The sequence below is a fragment of the Salmo trutta genome, chromosome 13 (genome assembly GCF_901001165.1).
Source record: "Salmo trutta chromosome 13, fSalTru1.1, whole genome shotgun sequence".
Taxonomy (NCBI): Eukaryota; Metazoa; Chordata; class Actinopteri; order Salmoniformes; family Salmonidae; genus Salmo; species Salmo trutta.
Window position 1 is genome coordinate 1,204,591 of NC_042969.1, and position 18,804 is coordinate 1,223,394.

General features: G+C 41.8%; 1 protein-coding gene across 1 annotated transcript in view; it reads left to right on the top strand.

Moving 5' to 3' along the window:
- The window catches only part of LOC115205051 (protein diaphanous homolog 2), a 675,845-nt gene that overhangs the window by 39,697 nt on the left and 617,344 nt on the right, over positions 1-18,804 (top strand). The window contains exons 5-6 of the mRNA XM_029770617.1: positions 11,838-11,942; positions 17,035-17,055. Of these exons, the coding sequence (XP_029626477.1) occupies positions 11,838-11,942; positions 17,035-17,055 (126 nt within the window). The remainder of the gene's footprint in view (positions 1-11,837; positions 11,943-17,034; positions 17,056-18,804) is intronic.

Below are 18,804 nucleotides of genomic sequence, written 5' to 3' on the forward strand. Positions count from 1 at the left end.
GTGTTAGTGTTAGTAGTGGTAGTGTGTACTGTAGGGTGTAGTGTTTGTGTTAGTATTAGTAGTGGTAGTGTGTACTGTAGGGTGTAGTGTTTGTGTTAGTATTAGTTGTGGTAGTGTGTACTGTAGGGTGTAGTGTTTGTGTTAGTGTTAGTAGTGGTAGGGTGTACTGTAGGGTGTAGTGTTTGTGTTAGTGTTAGTAGTGGTAGTGTGTACTGTGGGGTGTAGTGGTTGTGTTAGTGTTAGTAGTGGTAGTGTGTACTGTAGGTTGTAGTGTTTGTGTTAGTAGTGGTAGTGTGTACTGTAGGGTGTAGTGTTTGTGTTAGTATTAGTAGTGGTTGTGTGTACTGTAGGGTGTAGTGTTTGTGTTAGTATTAGTAGTGGTAGTGTGTACTGTAGGGTATAGTGTTTGTGTTAGTATTAGTAGTGGTAGTGTGTACTGTAGGGTGTAGTGTTTGTGTTAGTGTTAGTAGTAGTAGTGTTTACTGTAGGGTGTAGTGTTTGTGTTAGTATTAGTAGTGGTAGTGTGTACTGTAGGATGTACTGTTTGTGTTAGTGTTGGTAGTGGTAGTGTGCATTGTAGGGTGTTGTGTTAGTGTTAGTAGTGGTAGTCTGTACTGTAGGGTGTAGTGTTTGTGTTAGTAGTGGTAGTGTGTACTGTAGGGTGTAGTGTTTTTGTTCGTGTTAGTAGTGTTAGTGTGTACTTTAGGGTGTAGTGGTTGTGTTAGTATTAGTACTGGTTGTGTGTACTGTAGAGTGTAGTGTTTGTGTTAGTATTAGTAGTGTTAGTGTGTATTGTAGGGTGTAGTGTTAGTAGTGGTAGTGTGTACTGTAGGATGTAGTGTTTGTGTTAGTGTTAGTAGTGGTAGTGTGCACTGTAGGGTGTAGTGTTTGTGTTAGTGATAGTAGTGGTAGTGTGTACTGTAGGGTGTAGTGTTTGTTAGTATTAGTAGTGGTAGTGTGTACTGTAGGGTGTAGTGTTTGTGTTAGTGTTAGTAGTGGTAGTGTGTACTGTAGGGTGTAGTTTTTGTGTTAGTGTTACAGAGGTGGTAGTGTGTACTGTAGGGTGTAGTGTTTGTGTTAGTATTAGTAGTGGTAGTGTGTACTGTAGGGTGTAGTGTTTGTGTTAGTGTTAGTAGTGGTAGGGTGTACTGTAGGGTGTAGTGTTTGTGTTAGTGTTAGTAGTGGTAGTGTGTACTGTGGGGTGTAGTGGTGTTGTTAGTGTTAGTAGTGGTAGTGTGTACTGTAGGTTGTAGTGTTTGTGTTAGTAGTGGTAGTGTGTACTGTAGGGTGTAGTGTTTGTGTTAGTATTAGTAGTGGTTGTGTGTACTGTAGGGTGTAGTGTTTGTGTTAGTATTAGTAGTGGTAGTGTGTACTGTAGAGTGTATTGTTTGTGTTAGTATTAGTAGTGGTAGTGTGTACTGTAGGGTGTAGTGTTTGTGTTAGTGTTAGTAGGGGTAGTGTTTACTGTAGGGTGTAGTGTTTGTGTTAGTATTAGTAGTGGTAGTGTGTACTGTAGGATGTAGTGTTTGTGTTAGTGTTGGTAGTGGTAGTGTGAATTGTAGGGTGTTGTGTTAGTGTTAGTAGTGGTAGTCTGTACTGTAGGGTGTAGTGTTTGTGTTAGTAGTGGTAGTGTGTACTGTAGGGTGTAGGGTTTGTGTTAGTGTTAGTAGTGGTAGTGTGTACTGTAGGGTGTAGTGGTTGTGCTAGTGTTAGTTGTGGTAGTGTGTACTGTAGGGTGTAGTGTTTGTGTTAGTGTTAGTTGTGGTAGTGTTTACTGTAGGGTGTAGTGTTTGTGTTAGTGTTACAGAGGTGGTAGTGTGTACTGTAGGGTGTAGTGTTTGTGTTAGTGTTAGTAGTGGTAGTGTTTACTGTAGGGTGTGGTGTTTGTGTTAGTATTAGTTGTGGTAGTGTGACCTGTAGGGTGTAGTGTTTGTGTTAGTATTAGTAGTCATAGTGTGTACTGTAGGGTGTAGTGGATGTGTTAGTATTAGTAGTGGTAGTGTTTACTGTAGGGTGTAGTGTTAGTGTTAGTAGTGGTAGTGTGTACTGTAGGGTGTAGTGTTTGTGTTAGTGTTACAGTGGTGGTAGTGTGTACTGTAGGGTGTAGTGGTTGTGTTAGTGTTAGTAGTGGTAGTGTGTACTGTAGGGTGTAGTGGTTGTGTTAGTGTTATTAGTGGTAGGTTGTACTGTAGGGTGTAGTGGTTGTGTTAGTGTTATTAGTGGTAGTGTGTACTGTAGGGTGTAGTGTTTGTGTTAGTGTTAGTAGTGGTAGTGTTAACTGTAGGGTGTAGTGTTTGTGTTAGTGTTACAGAGGTGGTAGTGTTTGTGTTAGTATTAGTAGTGGTAGTGTGTACTGTAGGGTGTAGTGTTTGTGTTAGTATTAGTAGTGGTAGTGTGTACTGTAGGGTGTAGTGTTTGTGTTAGTGTTAGTAGTGGTAGGGTGTACTGTAGGGTGTAGTGTTTGTGTTAGTGTTAGTAGTGGTAGTGTGTACTGTGGGGTGTAGAAGTTGTGTTAGTGTTAGTAGTGGTAGTGTGTACTGTAGGTTGTAGTGTTTGTGTTAGTAGTGGTAGGGTTTACTGTAGGGTGTAGTGGTTGTGTTAGTGTTAGTAGTGGTAGTGTGTACTGTAGGGTGTAGTGTTTGTGTTAGTGATAGTAGTGGTAGTGTGTACTGTAGGGTGTAGTGTTTGTTAGTATTAGTAGTGGTAGTGTGTACTGTAGGGTGTAGTGTTTGTGTTATTGTTAGTAGTGGTAGTGTGTACTGTGTAATGTTTGTGTTAGTGTTAGTAGTGGTAGTGTGTACTGTAGGGTGTAGTGGTTTTGTTAGTGTTAGTAGTGGTAGTGTGTACTGTACGGTGTAGTTTTTGTGTTAGTGTTAGTAGTGGTAGTGTGTACTGTAGGGTGTAGTGTTTGTGTTAGTGTTACAGTGGTGGTAGTGTGTACTGTAGGGTGTAGTGGTTGTCTTAGTGTTAGTAGTGGTAGTGTGTACTGTAGGGTGTAGTGGTTGTGTTAGTGTTAGTAGTGGTAGTGTGTACTGTAGGGTGTAGTGTTTGTGTTAGTGTTAGTAGTGGTAGGGTTTACTGTAGGGTGTAGTGGTTGTGTTAGTGTTAGTAGTGGTAGTGTGTACTGTAGGGTGTAGTGTTTGTGTTAGTGATAGTAGTGGTAGTGTGTACTGTAGGGTGTAGTGTTTGTTAGTATTAGTAGTGGTAGTGTGTACTGTAGGGTGTAGTGTTTGTGTTAGTGTTAGTAGTGGTAGTGTGTACTGTGTAGTGTTTGTGTTAGTGTTAGTAGTGGTAGTGTGTACTGTAGGGTGTAGTGGTTTTGTTAGTGTTAGTAGTGGTAGTGTGTACTGTAGGGTGTAGTGGTTTTGTTAGTGTTAGTAGTAGTTGTATGTACTGAAGGGTGTAGTGGTTGTGTTAGTGTTACAGAGGTGGTAGTGTGTACTGTAGGGTGTAGTGTTGTGTTAGTGTTACAGCGGTGGTAGTGTGTACTGTAGGGTGTATTGGTTGTGTTAGTGTTAGTAGTGGTAGTGTGTACTGTAGGGTGTAGTGTTTGTGTTAGTGTTAGTAGTGGTAGTGTTTACTGTAGGGTGTAGTGTTTGTGTTAGTGTTAGTAGTGGTAGTGTGTACTGTATTGTGTAGTGTTTGTGATAGTATTAGTATTGGTAGTGTGTACTGTAGGGTATAGTGTTTGTGTTAGTGTTAGTAGTGGTAGTGTGTACTGTAGGGTGTAGTGTTTGTGTTAGTATTAGTAGTGGTAGGGTGTACTGTAGGGTGTAGTTTTTGTGTTAGTAATGGTAGTGTGTATTGTAGGGTGTAGTGTTTGTGTTAGTAGTGGTAGTGTGTACTGTAGGGTGTAGTGTTTGTGTTAGTGTTAGTAGTGGGATTGTTTACTGTAGGGTGTAGTGGTTGTGTTAGTGTTAGTAGTGGTAGTGTGTACTCTAGGATGTACTGTTAGTGTTAGTAGTGGTAGTGTGTACTGTAGGGTGTAGTGGTTGTGTTAGTGTTAGTAGTGCTAGTATGTACTCTTGGATGTAGTGTTAGTGTTAGTAGTGGTAGTGTGTACTGTAGGGTGTAGTGGTTGTGTTAGTGTTAGTAGTGGTAGTGTGTACTGTAGGGTGTAGTGGTTGTGTTATTGTTACAGAGGTGGTAGTGTGTACTGTAGGGTGTAGTGGTTGTGTTAGCATTAGTAGTGGTAGTGTGTACTGTAGGGTGTAGTGTTTGTGTTAGTGTTAGTAGTGGTAGTGTGTACTGTAAGGTGTAGTTTTTGTGTTAGTGTTAGTAGTGGTAGTGTGTACTGTAGGGTGTAGTGTTTGTGTTAGTAGTGGTAGTGTGTACTGTAGGGTGTAGTTTTTGTGTTAGTGTTAGTAGTGGGATTGTTTACTGTAGGGTGTAGTGGTTGTGTTAGTGTTAGTAGTGGTAGTGTGTACTCTAGGATGTACTGTTAGTGTTAGTAGTGGTAGTGTGTACTGTAGGGTGTAGTGGTTGTGTTAGTGTTAGTAGTGCTAGTATGTACTCTTGGATGTAGTGTTAGTGTTAGTAGTGGTAGTGTGTACTGTAGGGTGTAGTGGTTGTGTTAGTGTTAGTAGTGGTAGTGTGTACTGTAGGGTGTAGTGGTTGTGTTAGTGTTACAGAGGTGGTAGAGTGTACTGTAGGGTGTAGTGGTTGTGTTAGCATTAGTTGTGGTAGTGTGTACTGTAGGGTGTAGTGTTTGTGTTAGTATTAGTAGTCGTAGTGTGTACTGTAGGGTGTAGTGGTTGTGTTAGTAGTGGTAGTGTGTACTGTAGGGTGTAGTGTTTGTGTTAGTGTTACAGTGCTGGTAGTGTGTACTGTAGGGTGTAGTGGTTGTGTTAGTATAAGTAGTGTTAGTGTGTACTGTAGGGTGTAGTGTTTGTGTTAGTGTTAGTGTTAGTAGTGGTAGTGTGTACTGTAGGGTGTAGTTTTTGTGTTAGTGTTAGTAGTGGTAGTGTGTTCTGTAGGGTGTAGTGTTTGTGTTAGTTTTAGTAGTGATAGTGTGTACTGTAGGGTGGTGTAGTGTTTGTGTTAGTGTTAGTAGTGGTAGTGTGTACTGTAGGGTGTAGTGTTTGTGTTAGTAGTGGTAGTGTGTACTGTAGGGTGTAGTGTTTGTGTTAGTGTTAGTAGTGGTAGTGTGTACTGTAGGGTGTAGTGTTTGTGTTAGTGTTACAGAGGTGGTTGTGTGTACTGTAGGGTGTAGTGTTTGTGTTAGTATTAGTAGTGGTAGTGTGTACTGTAGAGTGTAGTGTTTGTGTTAGTGTTAGTAGTGGTAGTGTGTACTGTAGGGTGTAGTGTTTGTGTTAGTGTTACAGAGGTGGTAGTGTGTACTGTAGGGTGTAGTATTTGTGTTAGTATTAGTAGTGTGTACTGTAGGGTGTAGTGTTTTTGTTAGTGTTAGTAGTGGTAGTGTGTACTGTAGGGTGTAGTGTTTGTGTTATTATTAGTACTGGTTGTGTGTACTGTAGAGTGTAGTATTTGTGTTAGTGTTAGTAGTGATAGTGTGTACTCTAGGATGTAGTGTTAGTGTTAGTAGTGGTAGGGTGTACTGTAGGGTGTAGTGGTTGTGTTAGTGTTAGTAGTGGTTGTATGTACTGTACTGTGTAGTGGTTGTGTTAGTGTTACAGAGGTGGTAGTGTGTACTGTAGGGTGTAGTGTTGTGTTAGTGTTACAGCGGTGGTAGTGTGTACTGTAGGGTGTAGTGGTTGTGTTAGTGTTAGTAGTGGTAGTGTGTACTGTAGGGTGTAGTGTTTGTGTTAGTGTTAGTAGTGGTAGTGTTTACTGTAGGGTGTAGTGTTTGTGTTAGTATTAGTAGTGGTAGTGTGTACTGTAGGGTATAGTGTTTGTGTTAGTGTTAGTAGTGGTAGTGTTTACTGTAGGGTGTAGTATTTGTGTTAGTGTTACAGAGGTGGTAGTGTGTACTGTAGGGTGTAGTGGTTGGTAGTGTGTACTGTAGGGTGTAGTGTTTGTGTTAGTATTAGTAGTGGTAGTGTGTACTGTAGGGTGTAGTGTTTGTGTTAGTATTAGTAGTGGTAGTGTGTACTGTAGGGTATTGTGTTAGTGTTAGTAGTGGTAGTGTTTACTGTAGTGTGTAGTGTTTGTGTTAGTGTTACAGAGGTGGTAGTCTGTACTGTAGGGTGTAGTGTTTGTGTTAGTATTTGTAGTGGTAGTGTGTACTGTAGGGTGTAGTGGGTGTGTTAGTGTTAGTAGTGGTAGTGTGTACTGTAGGGTGTAGTGTTTGTGTTAGTGTTAGTAGTGGTAGTGTGTACTGTAGAGTGTAGTGTTTGTGTTAGTGTTAGTAGTGGTAGTGTGTACTCTAGGATGTAGTGTTAGTGTTAGTAGTGGTAGGATGTACTGTAGGGTGTAGTGGTTGTGTTAGTGTTAGTAGTGGTAGTGTGTACTGTAGGGTGTACTGTTAGTGTTAGTAGTGGTAGGGTGTACTGTAGGGTGTAGTGGTTGTGTTAGTGTTACAGAGGTGATAGTGTGTACTGTAGGGTGTAGTGTTGTGTTAGTGTTACAGAGGTGGTAGTGTGTACTGTAGGGTGTAGTGGTTGGTAGTGTGTACTGTAGGGTGTAGTGTTTGTGTTAGTGTTAGTAGTAGTAGTGTTTACTGTAGGGTGTAGTGTTTGTGTTAGTATTAGTAGTGGTAGTGTGTACTGTAGGGTATAGTGTTTGTGTTAGTGTTAGTAGTGGTAGTGTTTACTGTAGGGTGTAGTGTTTATGTTAGTGTTACAGAGGTGGTAGTGTGTACTGTAGGGTGTAGTGTTTGTGTTAGTATTAGTAGTGGTAGTGTGTACTGTAGGGTGTAGTGGTTGTGTTAGTGTTAGTAGTGGTAGTGTGTACTGTAGGGTGTAGTGTTTGTGTTAGTATTAGTAGTGGTAGTGTGTACTGTAGGGTGTAGTGTTTGTCTTAGTGTTAGTAGTGGTAGGGTGTACTGTAGGGTGTAGTGTTTGTGTTAGTATTAGTAGTGGTAGTGTGTACTGTAGGGTGTAGTGTTTGTGTTAGTATTAGTAGTGGTAGTGTGGACTGTAGGGTGTAGTGGTTGTGTTAGTATTAGTATTGGTAGTGTGTACTGTAGGGTGTAGTGTTAGTGTTAGTAGTGATAGTGTGTACTGTAGGGTGTAGTGTTTGTGTTAGTGTCGGTAGTGGTAGTGTGTACTGTAGGGTGTAGTTTTTGTGTTAGTGTTACAGTGGTGGTAGTGTGTACTGTAGGGTGTAGTGGTTGTGTTAGTATTAGTAGTGGTAGTGTGTACTGTAGTGTGTTGTGTTTGTGTTAGTGTTAGTAGTGGTAGTGTGTAGTGTAGGGTGTAGTGTTTGTGTTAGTGTTAGTAGATGTAGTGTGTACTGTAGGGTGTAGATTTTGTGTTAGTATTAGTAGTGGTAGTGTGTACTATACGGTGTAGTGTTTGTGTTAGTGTTAGTGGTGGTAGTGTGTACTGTAGGGTGTAGTTTTTGTGTTAGTGTTAGTAGTGGTAGTGTGTACTGTAGGGTGTAGTGTTTGTGTTAGTGTTAGTAGTGGTAGTGTGTACTGTAGGGTGTAGTGTTTTCGTTAGTATTAGTAGTGGTAGTGTGTACTGTAGGGTGTAGTTTTTGTGTTAGTAATGGTAGTGTGTATTGTAGGGTGTAGTGTTTGTGTTAGTAGTGGTAGTGTGTACTGTAGGGTGTAGTGTTTGTGTTAGTGTTACAGAGGTGGTAATGTGTACTGTAGGGTGTAGTTTTTGTGTTAGTGTTACAGAAGTGGTAGTGCGTACTGTAGGGTGTCATGTTTGTGTTAGTGTTACTGTAGTGTTTTTGAAAGTGGTAGTGTTTGTGCTAGTGCTAATGTTAGTGTTACATTATTGGTCATGTTAAACCAGTAGCTGTTTCCTGCCTGAGAGCCACATTACGGCTGCTGTGGCTTCTTCTCTGCCACAAGGAGAGTGTGTGTAGTCTTGTGCGGCGTCCTTGTGTTCTTTAGATGTGCACAGCTGGACCCCGGAGTTGGAGCCCCTGATATACATTCACAGTGGTAAATCCTCTGAAATCTCCCGTTGGAGGGAGAGTCTTTGGCAAGGAGGAGGCGCGGTGGCAGAATTCTTAATGCGGGACGTGGTGCTGGGAAAACAGCGAGCCGCGATGTGACACACGTTTACATCCTCATTTAGCCAGCGGCAAACTCCCCTCTTTATGAATCTGTACCCTTCCCCATCATTACCATTAATATTCAGACACATTTATCCTGTACAAGGGTAGGACTAGGAGGGAGAAGGAAGGGGTTGTAACGACCGGCGAGGACGTGCCATGACAGATGAATGGATAGACGGACAGGTCACTCCTTGTCTTGTCCAGTCCATGCCCTTTAGACCACACGTATCTCTGCGTGTTAATTTTGTTATTGGAACGATCGTCTCTCGCCTGGCCGACCGCTGTGAAGCACGTTAGATGCAGACAAACAGTGTGGGGGATGAGCCATAGGCAGCAGCATTAGGGCTGTGAATTGCCAGGGACCTCATGATACGATATTATAACTATACTTAGGTGCCGATACGATATGTATTGCGATTCTCACAATTCTTATGATTCTTTGTATTGCAATTCGATGCTGCAATTTTATTGAGATTTGATGTTCCAAACATACGGCTTACTATATGTCTGCTGCAGAGAGACATGCGCGCATGAGAAAACACGTTTTGATCAGTCAGGGAAATAAAAGTGCTGAAAACACTATTAAAGTTGGAGAATAGGATGAAAAATACTGGAGTTTTGGCTCAGGTACAGCCGACTAGCTGTAGCTAATGCTACCTACAAAAATGACAGATATAATATCATCCCAAAATAATATTGCAATATGTAACTGTATGGATTTTTTTTTTTTTTTACCCATCACCACCCAGCATCACACATGCGTACACATTTGTCAAGCCACTCTGCTACATGTTGGCACAGAATGTTCCAAGGGATGTGTCGCAAATGGCACCCTATCACGCTCTGTTATACAGCAGAGTGCATATCATACAAACCTGTCTGTATTGTGGATGATCATTTCCATTTCTGCATCCCAACTGGCATTGTATATGGTGCACTACTTTTGACCAGGGCCAATTGATACATCATACTCCATCCTCACTCTTCTGTTTCCAGCGGTAGTTATTACTGTCACTACCTGTGGGCTTGTCGACATTACCTCCTATTGCTATCGCTGTCTGTTATATTGCCTCTCTGTCATATTCCAGGTATTCTAGAGAGAGAATACCTGGAATTGACTTACAATCTGTGAACTCTTGCCATCAACATGCCTCCACCTGCTGTTGTAGTTTTTAGTTTTATGAGCTCTTTATGATTCATATCTACAGATTTTGCAGGGAATACATCCAAAAGATGATCCTCCCTCCTAGTTGTCACTGACTACTACAGATAGAGATAGAGTTGGTGTATGTGTGTGAGAGAGAGCGAGAGACTGAGAGAGAGAGACTGAGTGAGCGAAAGTGACCATTACTGTGCTGATGAGGCTAGTTTGAGCCTTTATGTGCCTATGCCTCATTGCCAGGAGCAGCATTCTCCGTAATAACAGCCGCTGTGATCCTCCATTGCAGTTACACTTTCTCTGTCTGCACAAGACGGGCACTTAAACCACAGAGGAGGAGAGCCAAGATGTGCCCCTAAACTCCATGAATTAAAATTGGGGGCACCGGAGAAAATAATTTTGTCACAGATTTGTCACAGTCGAAGCAAATTAAAACAATGTTTTCTCTCCTGCTCAACATACTTCTCTCGTACTCAACCTTTTCCATTGTCCATATCCTTTTCAACAGCATACAGATATGGCGGCACCCCATTCATTATCCCTGGCAACAAATGCCAATGGAAGCCCCAAGCTGTGTTCACAGGCAGCTCATCTCTCCACATCGCTTTGTGATTTCTGACGTATCCTGACGTATATTTCGTCTGTCTCACGTTGTTTCCTACAGTAGTAGCTCTGAATGCTGAATCAGGTGATACAGAGTTAAGGCCCAGTCCGTTTGACTGTTAGGCCAGCCAAGCAGAGGTGGATAGAACCGTCAGGCAACATGAAAGAACACACACACACACACACACACACACACACACACACACACACACACACACACACACACACACACACACACACACACACACACACACGCCTCCACCACCGTCAAATAACTCCACACACAGTTTGTAGGGTGCCTGTGTAAACGTTTCAATTACCTGAGTCTGCTGCCAGGGATATGTTGGGATTCTTCCATGTGGACCTGCGAGGATATAATTAATAATAGTATAATTAATAATTTTTGGGTGGCAGAACACAGAGGCCTCTCTCTCGCTTCTAGTCGGCCCTGACGAGTACCCCTCAGGCCCTGTTGTCTCTCCCCCACATTCCCCCTTATATTCTCCGCGCCGCGTTTTGCCTCGTTTATTGAATGCCATTTATCCGGCAGAGTTCAGAGGTTAATTAAAACGTCTTCCGGTCCCGGGTATTTAGAAAACGGCCAATTGGTAAAGTTTCCCTCCACGAGTGCGCCCCAACTCTTGGTGTATTTACTGAGACAAAATGTAGAGGAAAGAGGAGGAGGTGGAGGAGGAGGACATTGGGTCATGATACCCTTTAATGGTAATACCCATGATGCTGTACCTAGTGTCTTTCAACAGCCACAGACTATACTGTACCAGTCTACAAACTGAACTAAAGAAAATGAAGGAACGGGAATGTAAATCTTTTCACAAAATGTTAGATCATACAGTGGACATATAGGTAACATATGGTTGATTTATCTATAGTTGTGTCCAAAAATGGCACCATATTTCCTTCATAGTGCACTACTTTTGACAAGGGTCCATAGGACTCTGGTCAAAAGTAGTGCACTATATAGGTAGGGAATATGGTGCCATTTAAAACGAGACCTCTCGATTTTACATTCTAGGCTATACTTTCAACACCATCACCATACAGCAAAAGAAGCTCAGCCAAATCACTGTGTACAGAACGTCGGCGAACAAAAGAAAAATGCACCATACATCTTTCTCCCACTAGATGGCAGCATGGTTTCACAGCAGCTCCACTCAGCCACATGACTTCAGCCGTGTGTTTTTCTGTTATTCAGTCCATACCTTTGTCTGAGAGTGCTCCGAATAAACATCCTCTCATCCTCCTGCAATCCTCATCATGTCATTCCCCTGCTTTTAGTGCTCTTCTTTCCATCCCTCCCTCACTTCTTGCGTCCCTCCCTCCATCCCCTCATCTCTTTGACAAGAAAGGGTCTTATTGTGGTGCAGAATAAACCGTGGAATGTATGGTGAAGATAATAGCTAAAGAGACATAGGCTACTGTCCATCCAGGCACTGTTTTATGATATTGTTGTATGGTAATCAACCTTACCCTTCCACTATACAGGCGGTGTTGTATGATATCCACTCTGCTGTATAACAGAGGGTGATGTATCATACTTCGGCCTCACTTTTGTTTCCAGGGGTAGTTATTAATGTCACTAGCTGTGGGACTGTCTTCATTACCTCCTGTTGCTATGCCTGTCTGTCACATTGCCTATAGAGTGAAAGAAGGACTGTGTACCCTCAACTAAAGTACAGAAGCTGGACATAAAGTGCTATGATCCAAGAGTGACCTTTTCTAGTGTAACATACACTCGATACCCTTGTTAGGATTGCATCTTTGGCAGCAGCAAACAGTGGGATAATAATTGACTGTTTCCATTTGAGTAAAAAGTGTTGACATCCTTTAAGTGCAGTTGGTAGAGTCTTAATGGATTTAAAATGACAATAATTGCCCCATGATGTGTAGTAGTCATTTATCCTCACTTTCTTTGTTTCCTCAGGAGGACATGAACCTGAATGAGGAGCGTAAAGCCCCCCTGCGTGGGAAGGACCTGAGCACCAAGCGAGAGATGGTTGTCCAGTACATCTCCACCACCGCCAAATCTGTAAGTCGTTGTTGTAAACCAATGGTCTTTCTGTATTATATATCTGTAATGGAACTAATGGGCTTTCTGCATTTTATTGTAACCAAAGGGCTTTTTTAGCTACTCTCACCCAGTGTAGTAGTAGTGAGTGGGCTGAAAAATATGACATTCTACAGACACACTACAGAATAATGAGCTGAACCTGATCTACTTTCTTTCTGTGCCCCTCTCTCTCTACCACTCTTTCACATTCTCACTCCGTCTCGCTCTCCTTGCTTGAGCCCCCAATCTCTGATTACTGCTTCCATTACATTTTTTCAACCTTTTTTCCCCCCCGAGTGCTTATCAAACCGCTTTTGTTGTAGCGCAACCGTAACTCTCAGTTGCTTTATATTGGGGAAGGAACAAGTTTTTATTCGAATTTGGAATGCATCGCTTTACACTTTCAACAATCTAAACCAATAAGAGTGGTAAACCCAGCACGTTTGAGGAGTGTAATCCCAGGGTTATGAGGTGAATTTTCTTTATGAAGTTTAAGGCCCCTACTGAGGGTAGGCTCACATTTACTCATAGACTCCTATCAAGTCACTCGCCGGCCTTTGACATGATCATTTATTACCCCTCTCATTGTTATGGTAATTAAGTGGCATTATTAATAATGATGATGATGATCATAGATTATTGAATTCTTCACTGGGCCCATTATGCTGTGTGAGCACTGCTATATTATTCAAATTAACAGTATCCTCTGTCTGGGTGAAAGGGAGTAGGGCTCGGCTGTCTTTCAGCATCCTCCCTACCCCTCACATTCTATAGGCCCTGTAGGTGGGAGCCCGTTGAATGGATTTCAGAATAGAATATAGAGACACAGACACTTGCGCAAACACACACACACACACACACACACACACACACACACACACACACACACACACACACACACACACACCACTATGACAGGGTAGGAGAGCTTAGCCGTCCAGGGGACAGATGTGTTTCTGTGTGATAAGTGCCTGTCTTCAACATGGCAGAGCAAATCCCCACCCCCTGTTAGAAACCCAATCCATCCCTACTGGTTTCTGTAAATAATGATAGACACAACATTACTCTGGCCAATTAGACTCCTGTAGGTGAAGAGTATGCTGTAGGTTAGTCTATGTCCCAAATGGCACCCTTTTCCCTATCTTGTGCTCTACTTTTCACCAGAGCCCTATGGGCCGTGGTCAAAAGTAGTGCACTATATACGGAATAGAGTTGCCATTTTGGATTAATATGTTTCGGTGAGCGCAGTGTGATTGTGTGCCTTTTCAAGGATGGTTTTTGTTCATACTTGAAGGACTAAGGCAAAAAAACTGTAATACATTTTTTAGTGATTTAACTACTTGCTCGCTACTAATAGTCCGTAATTGACACGTGATAGAGGGAAATTGAGACATGGTACTAGATTGTATATTACCATGGTATGGTCTGACAATATCTGCATTTCGTTTTTGGGTTCATTTTTGGGATCTTGTGGTGGGGTGTTTTCACAACTAATATGTGCCTTAATTAAATCTTTGTGTGTTCTCTTCCTCTAACATTTTTAAGGTCTTCTTTGTATGCCTGATTGCTTTCAAGGGAATTTTCCTTTTGCAGAAAAATTGACTAATAACGTGCACTCACTCACACACCAAGTCACCTCTTTCCTGTGTCTTTCTGTTCTCGACTAGATCATTGCCACCAACTAACAGAGACCATAGAAATAGATAAAGTAGAATGGCAAAAAGAGAATGTAATCAAAGCAATGGGACCTGTCTGTTTATTATCTATATTGTAAGGCAATAGGGAATTCCATCAGCTCTCCCTCTACCTAAAATTTAGCTTAAGCTAATTCACAGAATGATTACATTAGGAATGGAGGTATAAAGTGCAAATATCAGTGGAGCGACAAACGTGTCCTCGACGTCCTTGGCCTTTTTGCTTGACTGTCAGTCTCAACAGACCTGAGGACCAGTGTAGGGAGGGGATCACCATTTTAGATTTAACTACCAAACCAAATGCACCCTTTTTGAGATCCTTTTTGTGTTCATATATAGAGAGATTTAGAGTTATTATCCTTTATTGTTCTGGATAATGTCATAATTATTTATTCCCCCAATCTTTTTATTTTTGTATTTTTCTTAATTTAACCTTTATTTAACTAGGCAAATCTATTCATCCAATGAAAAATATGGCCATTAACTTGTATTATATTTCCCTGAGGCTATTAGGCCAAAAGAATACTAGCTAGCTAATGGGAGCGTGGGGCTGATTATTAGTTTGTGTATTCTCTCCAAACATGGCTCCTCTTGAGAGTTGTATTTTTCATGTCTTGCCACCTCTCTAGTTTATCACCGAGCAAGATTGAGAACTCTTCCCATTTACTACCAGTATGCATCTGTGGGAGTCTTTCAAGTTATCCCCCAACACAAAACACAGACTGTCTGTGTCCCAAAAGACACCCTAATACCTATGCAGTGCACCTCTTATGACCAGGGCCCATAGGAGGCTAGTGTACTACATAGGAAATAGGGTGCCATTTGGGATGCAGCCAATGTCTTTTCAAAGGAGAAGATTTGTAATATTGCCATTGACCCTGTTTATTTGAATATGAGCTCTGTACAATGAAATCCAGCATGGCTCTTGTAGCAAGTTTGGATGTCCTTTGCCATTAACTTTGCACAAGGTGCTTTTTTTCTCTCGCTCTTTTCTCTTTTGTTCTCTCTTAAATTATTTCTGACAAATGTATGCCAGTGTCATTAAATGTGCCAAATGCATGCCTTTCACACTAACGCAATCATTTATCTTTTCTTACGAGTGGGATGGAAAAACCTTTGCTTCTCTCTCACCTTGCAAATGATTTCCCTGTTCCAATTCAAATGTTCATGATGCGATGAGGATGAGTGTGATGGCCGGGTCTTGAGGGGCAACTAGTCAAATGTATTGAGCAGCCATTTTGCTGCCTTTGTACTAACACAATTTGAAATTAACATGCTGGTATTTAAAAGGGATTTGACCAATTACCAACGTGCCCCATCAATACCCTGGTATTTCAAAGAGTAATTTGACCAATCACCAATGTGCCACCCCATTCTCGCAGTGAAGCCTGACAATTCGTCAGAGAATGAAGGCCTTGTTATTCTTCTCCTGTCACACTGTTATCTTCTCTAATGAATAAATAACTTTATTTTCCCCACACCATATGAGAAATGATGCTAATGCTAATGATAGTGAGGGGAGAATATCAATAAATGCCACCGCTCTTGATGACATTTCCTTCAGAAGTTTGTTTACTAGGGAGTTGTTCTATAATGGAGCACTAGAGATGCTCATTAGCATACACACATCCAACAATAACCAAGCATTAGTCCAATTATTATTAGGACTACCTTTAGGTCGTTTTTTTCTCTTAGAATTTACAGGAATTCTGTCACAGTTTTAGCGAGAATGAGGTGTTACCTTGCGTGGGGAAATGGATGTTAGCACATAAAGCGCTATTCCCCCTCGAGCTCCTCCCTGACAGTGATGCTACTTGGGGTTTTTCAAGATAATGTCTGATCTTTTTGGTCAAGCCGCCAAAACAATAAGTCAGAAAAGAAACATGTTTTAATGTTCTCACCATGTAGTCTTATCAACTCTAAAACAACACCAGAACAATGCTGGAGACAGTAGTCACTCACCTCTATGTGATTCAAGGTCCCGATTCTCCCGATAATAACCAGACCGTGTGAAGATATCCTCAAAGTTAGACAATGATACGCTAGATTCATCAGAGGACGACTGGGGAAATGTGGATTTATGGTGAAAAGCACAGTGCACATGATCAAGCGGCAACACAGTTAAAACTGACTTTATTGCCGCCATAAACTCTGATAGAGGAGAGGGAAGCCGAGCGTCAAATGGGAGAGTGGGAGAGGGAGATGGAGAGAGAGATTGATAAAGAGAGCCAGAGAAAGAATGAGAGCGAGGGAATTACAGTCGACTACAGAGAGCCAGGGAGGAAGAAAGAGAAAGAAGGGAGCGAGAGAGTGAGTGATTGAAGGAATGCAGAGAAGACAGAAAGTGTGATAGAGCGAGTGATTGAGAGAAAGAGAGAGAAAGATGGAATGAGAGGCAGAGAGAGAGATCAAGCGATGGAGAGAGAGAGTATGTCTTCGCTGTCTTGATGTGCAGTGACTTTGTAACTTCCTGTGATCAGTGTACACTGCACGGTGCTTCTCGGAGTGCAGCTGGCGGGCGAGAGAGAGGGTTGTGCTCAGCTGCAGATTAGAATACATTTACTAGGCTGACAGACACCCACCCACTGCGAGACACGCTGCCGTAATAGAGAAAACGCTCCCCACTGCCCGCCACTATTGACAGATAACAAGGTTAAACTCCAGAAATCATGCTGACTGCATGAGCTCCAAGGTGCTACGCGGCGTCGCTAAATCTGACACCTGAAGTCAAGCACAGATGGCAGCTGATTGATTTTGGCCTTTGGGAGATGAGAGCAACCTGTTTGTTTTGCTGTGGAAAAACTGCCATTTTAGGGGTTAATTCCATGGGAAATCAATCAAGCGCAAAGACAATTGGATTTGTGTCAAATTCTGACATTTTTCAAAATGACAGTTTGTTAGACTGTGAACAAACTGAATAAACTGACCTGAAAATGTTTGTTAAATCATCATGATACAGATAATTTGAACTGTCTTTTTTAATATTATATTATATTGCCATTAACATTGAGATCCTGTACAGGCTAATTAAAGTCCCCAAATATAAAAACAGTCCCCAAATAAAAAAATAGGAAAATAGGAACCGACTCACATAGAGGCCAAGTGAACAGGAGACTCCATATTCTTTCAAAATGGCTGCCAAATGAACAGACACTGTCTTACCATGATGGACCCTCAACTTTTAGTTCAGCTATGTTACCCTATAAGTGTTTAGTAGTGTATGTAGCAGTGTAAGCACAGTGTGTAGCCTATGTAATGTCAGAATAAGGTGCGCTTGATACCTCTTATATTTGAGAGGACATTCTTGGCCAACTAATGATTGTGCCGTTTGTTGTCTTTTTGCACATTAACTCCTCTCCGCTGACCGCTGCATGCAGATCACTGGGAGCAAAGTCACGGTAAGTACGCCCTTTATATTATTACGCTTTGTGAGTCGTGTTCCTCTCATGCGTCTCTCCCTCTCCTCTCTTCTCCTTTCCCTTTTAAAAGATTCTAGCCTAGTCAGTTTGTCCCCGAATCTACAAGTAAGGTCATCTTTTTTATGGCTTACATATTTTTTTCAGCAATGACATCGCTAATAGGCTGTGATTTGGAAAGGCTATAAATTGTTGACACAATTCTTGCATGCAAATTGGAACACTTTTCCAATGAAGGATTTCTAAATTATACAGCCTTGCAAATGAACTGGGGGCCCTTTTGTTGGTCTAAGTTGTTTCTCTTTTTGAAATGGATTGCAGACTAACCCATATTAGCATTTAAATATTGTAATACCAGGGATGAGCAATAGTTTTTAGGCAAATAATAATAATCTGCAGTCTAATCTGTTTTTTTGGAACGTTTTGCATCTAAATGGCTTTCATTGTGTTCTTTCCTTGAGACAGCACACTGGAGAAACGATCACTTGATTAGATTGCATTACACACACACACACACACACACACACACACACACATGCACACAATGCGTTTGCTGATTGAACAGTGGAAAATATATTGAGTGCATTATTCCTCAACCTTCCAGAAATGTCAGCCTGGTTTAATTTAGCGGTGGGGTATTCGCCGCAATACATCTGAATTTGTTGTCAACACCCCATCTCAATCCCACAACATTAAGGCATATCTCCTATGTCTCAGAAATGTACACCGTTGTTTGTGTTGTTGCTGTCACTTTTCTCCCCCACTAGCTCGCAAACAACCCTAGTAATATTTATAAATATACACTGTCCAAGGGGCTGCTGAAGTTTCTTCATTTATCCGCCACTGTAATACGGTAATTGCAGATCTGCTCTGGCAATTTCTCACAACGTAAAGCCCTATTGCCTATTGTGAGAAGGCATTCCGTTTTTTGGGGGCAGGGCTTTTGGGAAAAAAGCTCTCTTATTGCTTTTTGCTAGTGTGAATTGTCACCTTTAATGGCGTTTTATTGCTTTCATAAGCCTCCTTCAGGATTAAGGAGGCCCAGAGGCTTAGAGGGAATGAGGACAAGGTAAACCAACCAGTACACTGTGACCTGGGCTGGGTCCCAAATGACACCATTTTCCCTATGTAGTGCAATAATTTTGAGACCCCTATGGGTCCTGGTTAAATCTAGTGCATTACCTAGTGATTAGGGTGCCATTTTGGATGAAGAAGACCTGGTCTGGTCTACTGATGGGCCCAGACAAACCTTCTTGTTTTTTGACTCGCTCTACAGACATACGTTTTTTGTGTTGATTCTTTGACAAACTGTTATTTTTTGCCAGGTTATTTCTGTTGCAAAAGTAGATTATTTAAGACATTGTTACGAACCAAAATGTGTTGTCTTGATCAGCAGGAACAGAGGTCATTGTACGGAGGAAATAGGTTGTGATAGAGGTGTTTTTCACGAAGACTGTTTTTCTGAGAGCAGCAAAGGCCTAGTTTGAAGGTTGGAACTGCCTCAATGTGCCACTCAGAAGTTTCTCAAAAATCTGAGGATGCTAGTAACATTTCCCCTGAAGTCTCTGACCTTTAACCTCTCCCTCAGTCAGACTCACATCAGTGCCTCGTGGAGCGGGCTAACACAGAACTATCACTGAGAAAGCAAGGAGCTGTCAGTCTGAAGAGACTAAAAAGCTCCACTCAGAACCTAAAGAACCAGTCAAGAGAGGAGTTTAGCTCAGTTAGCCT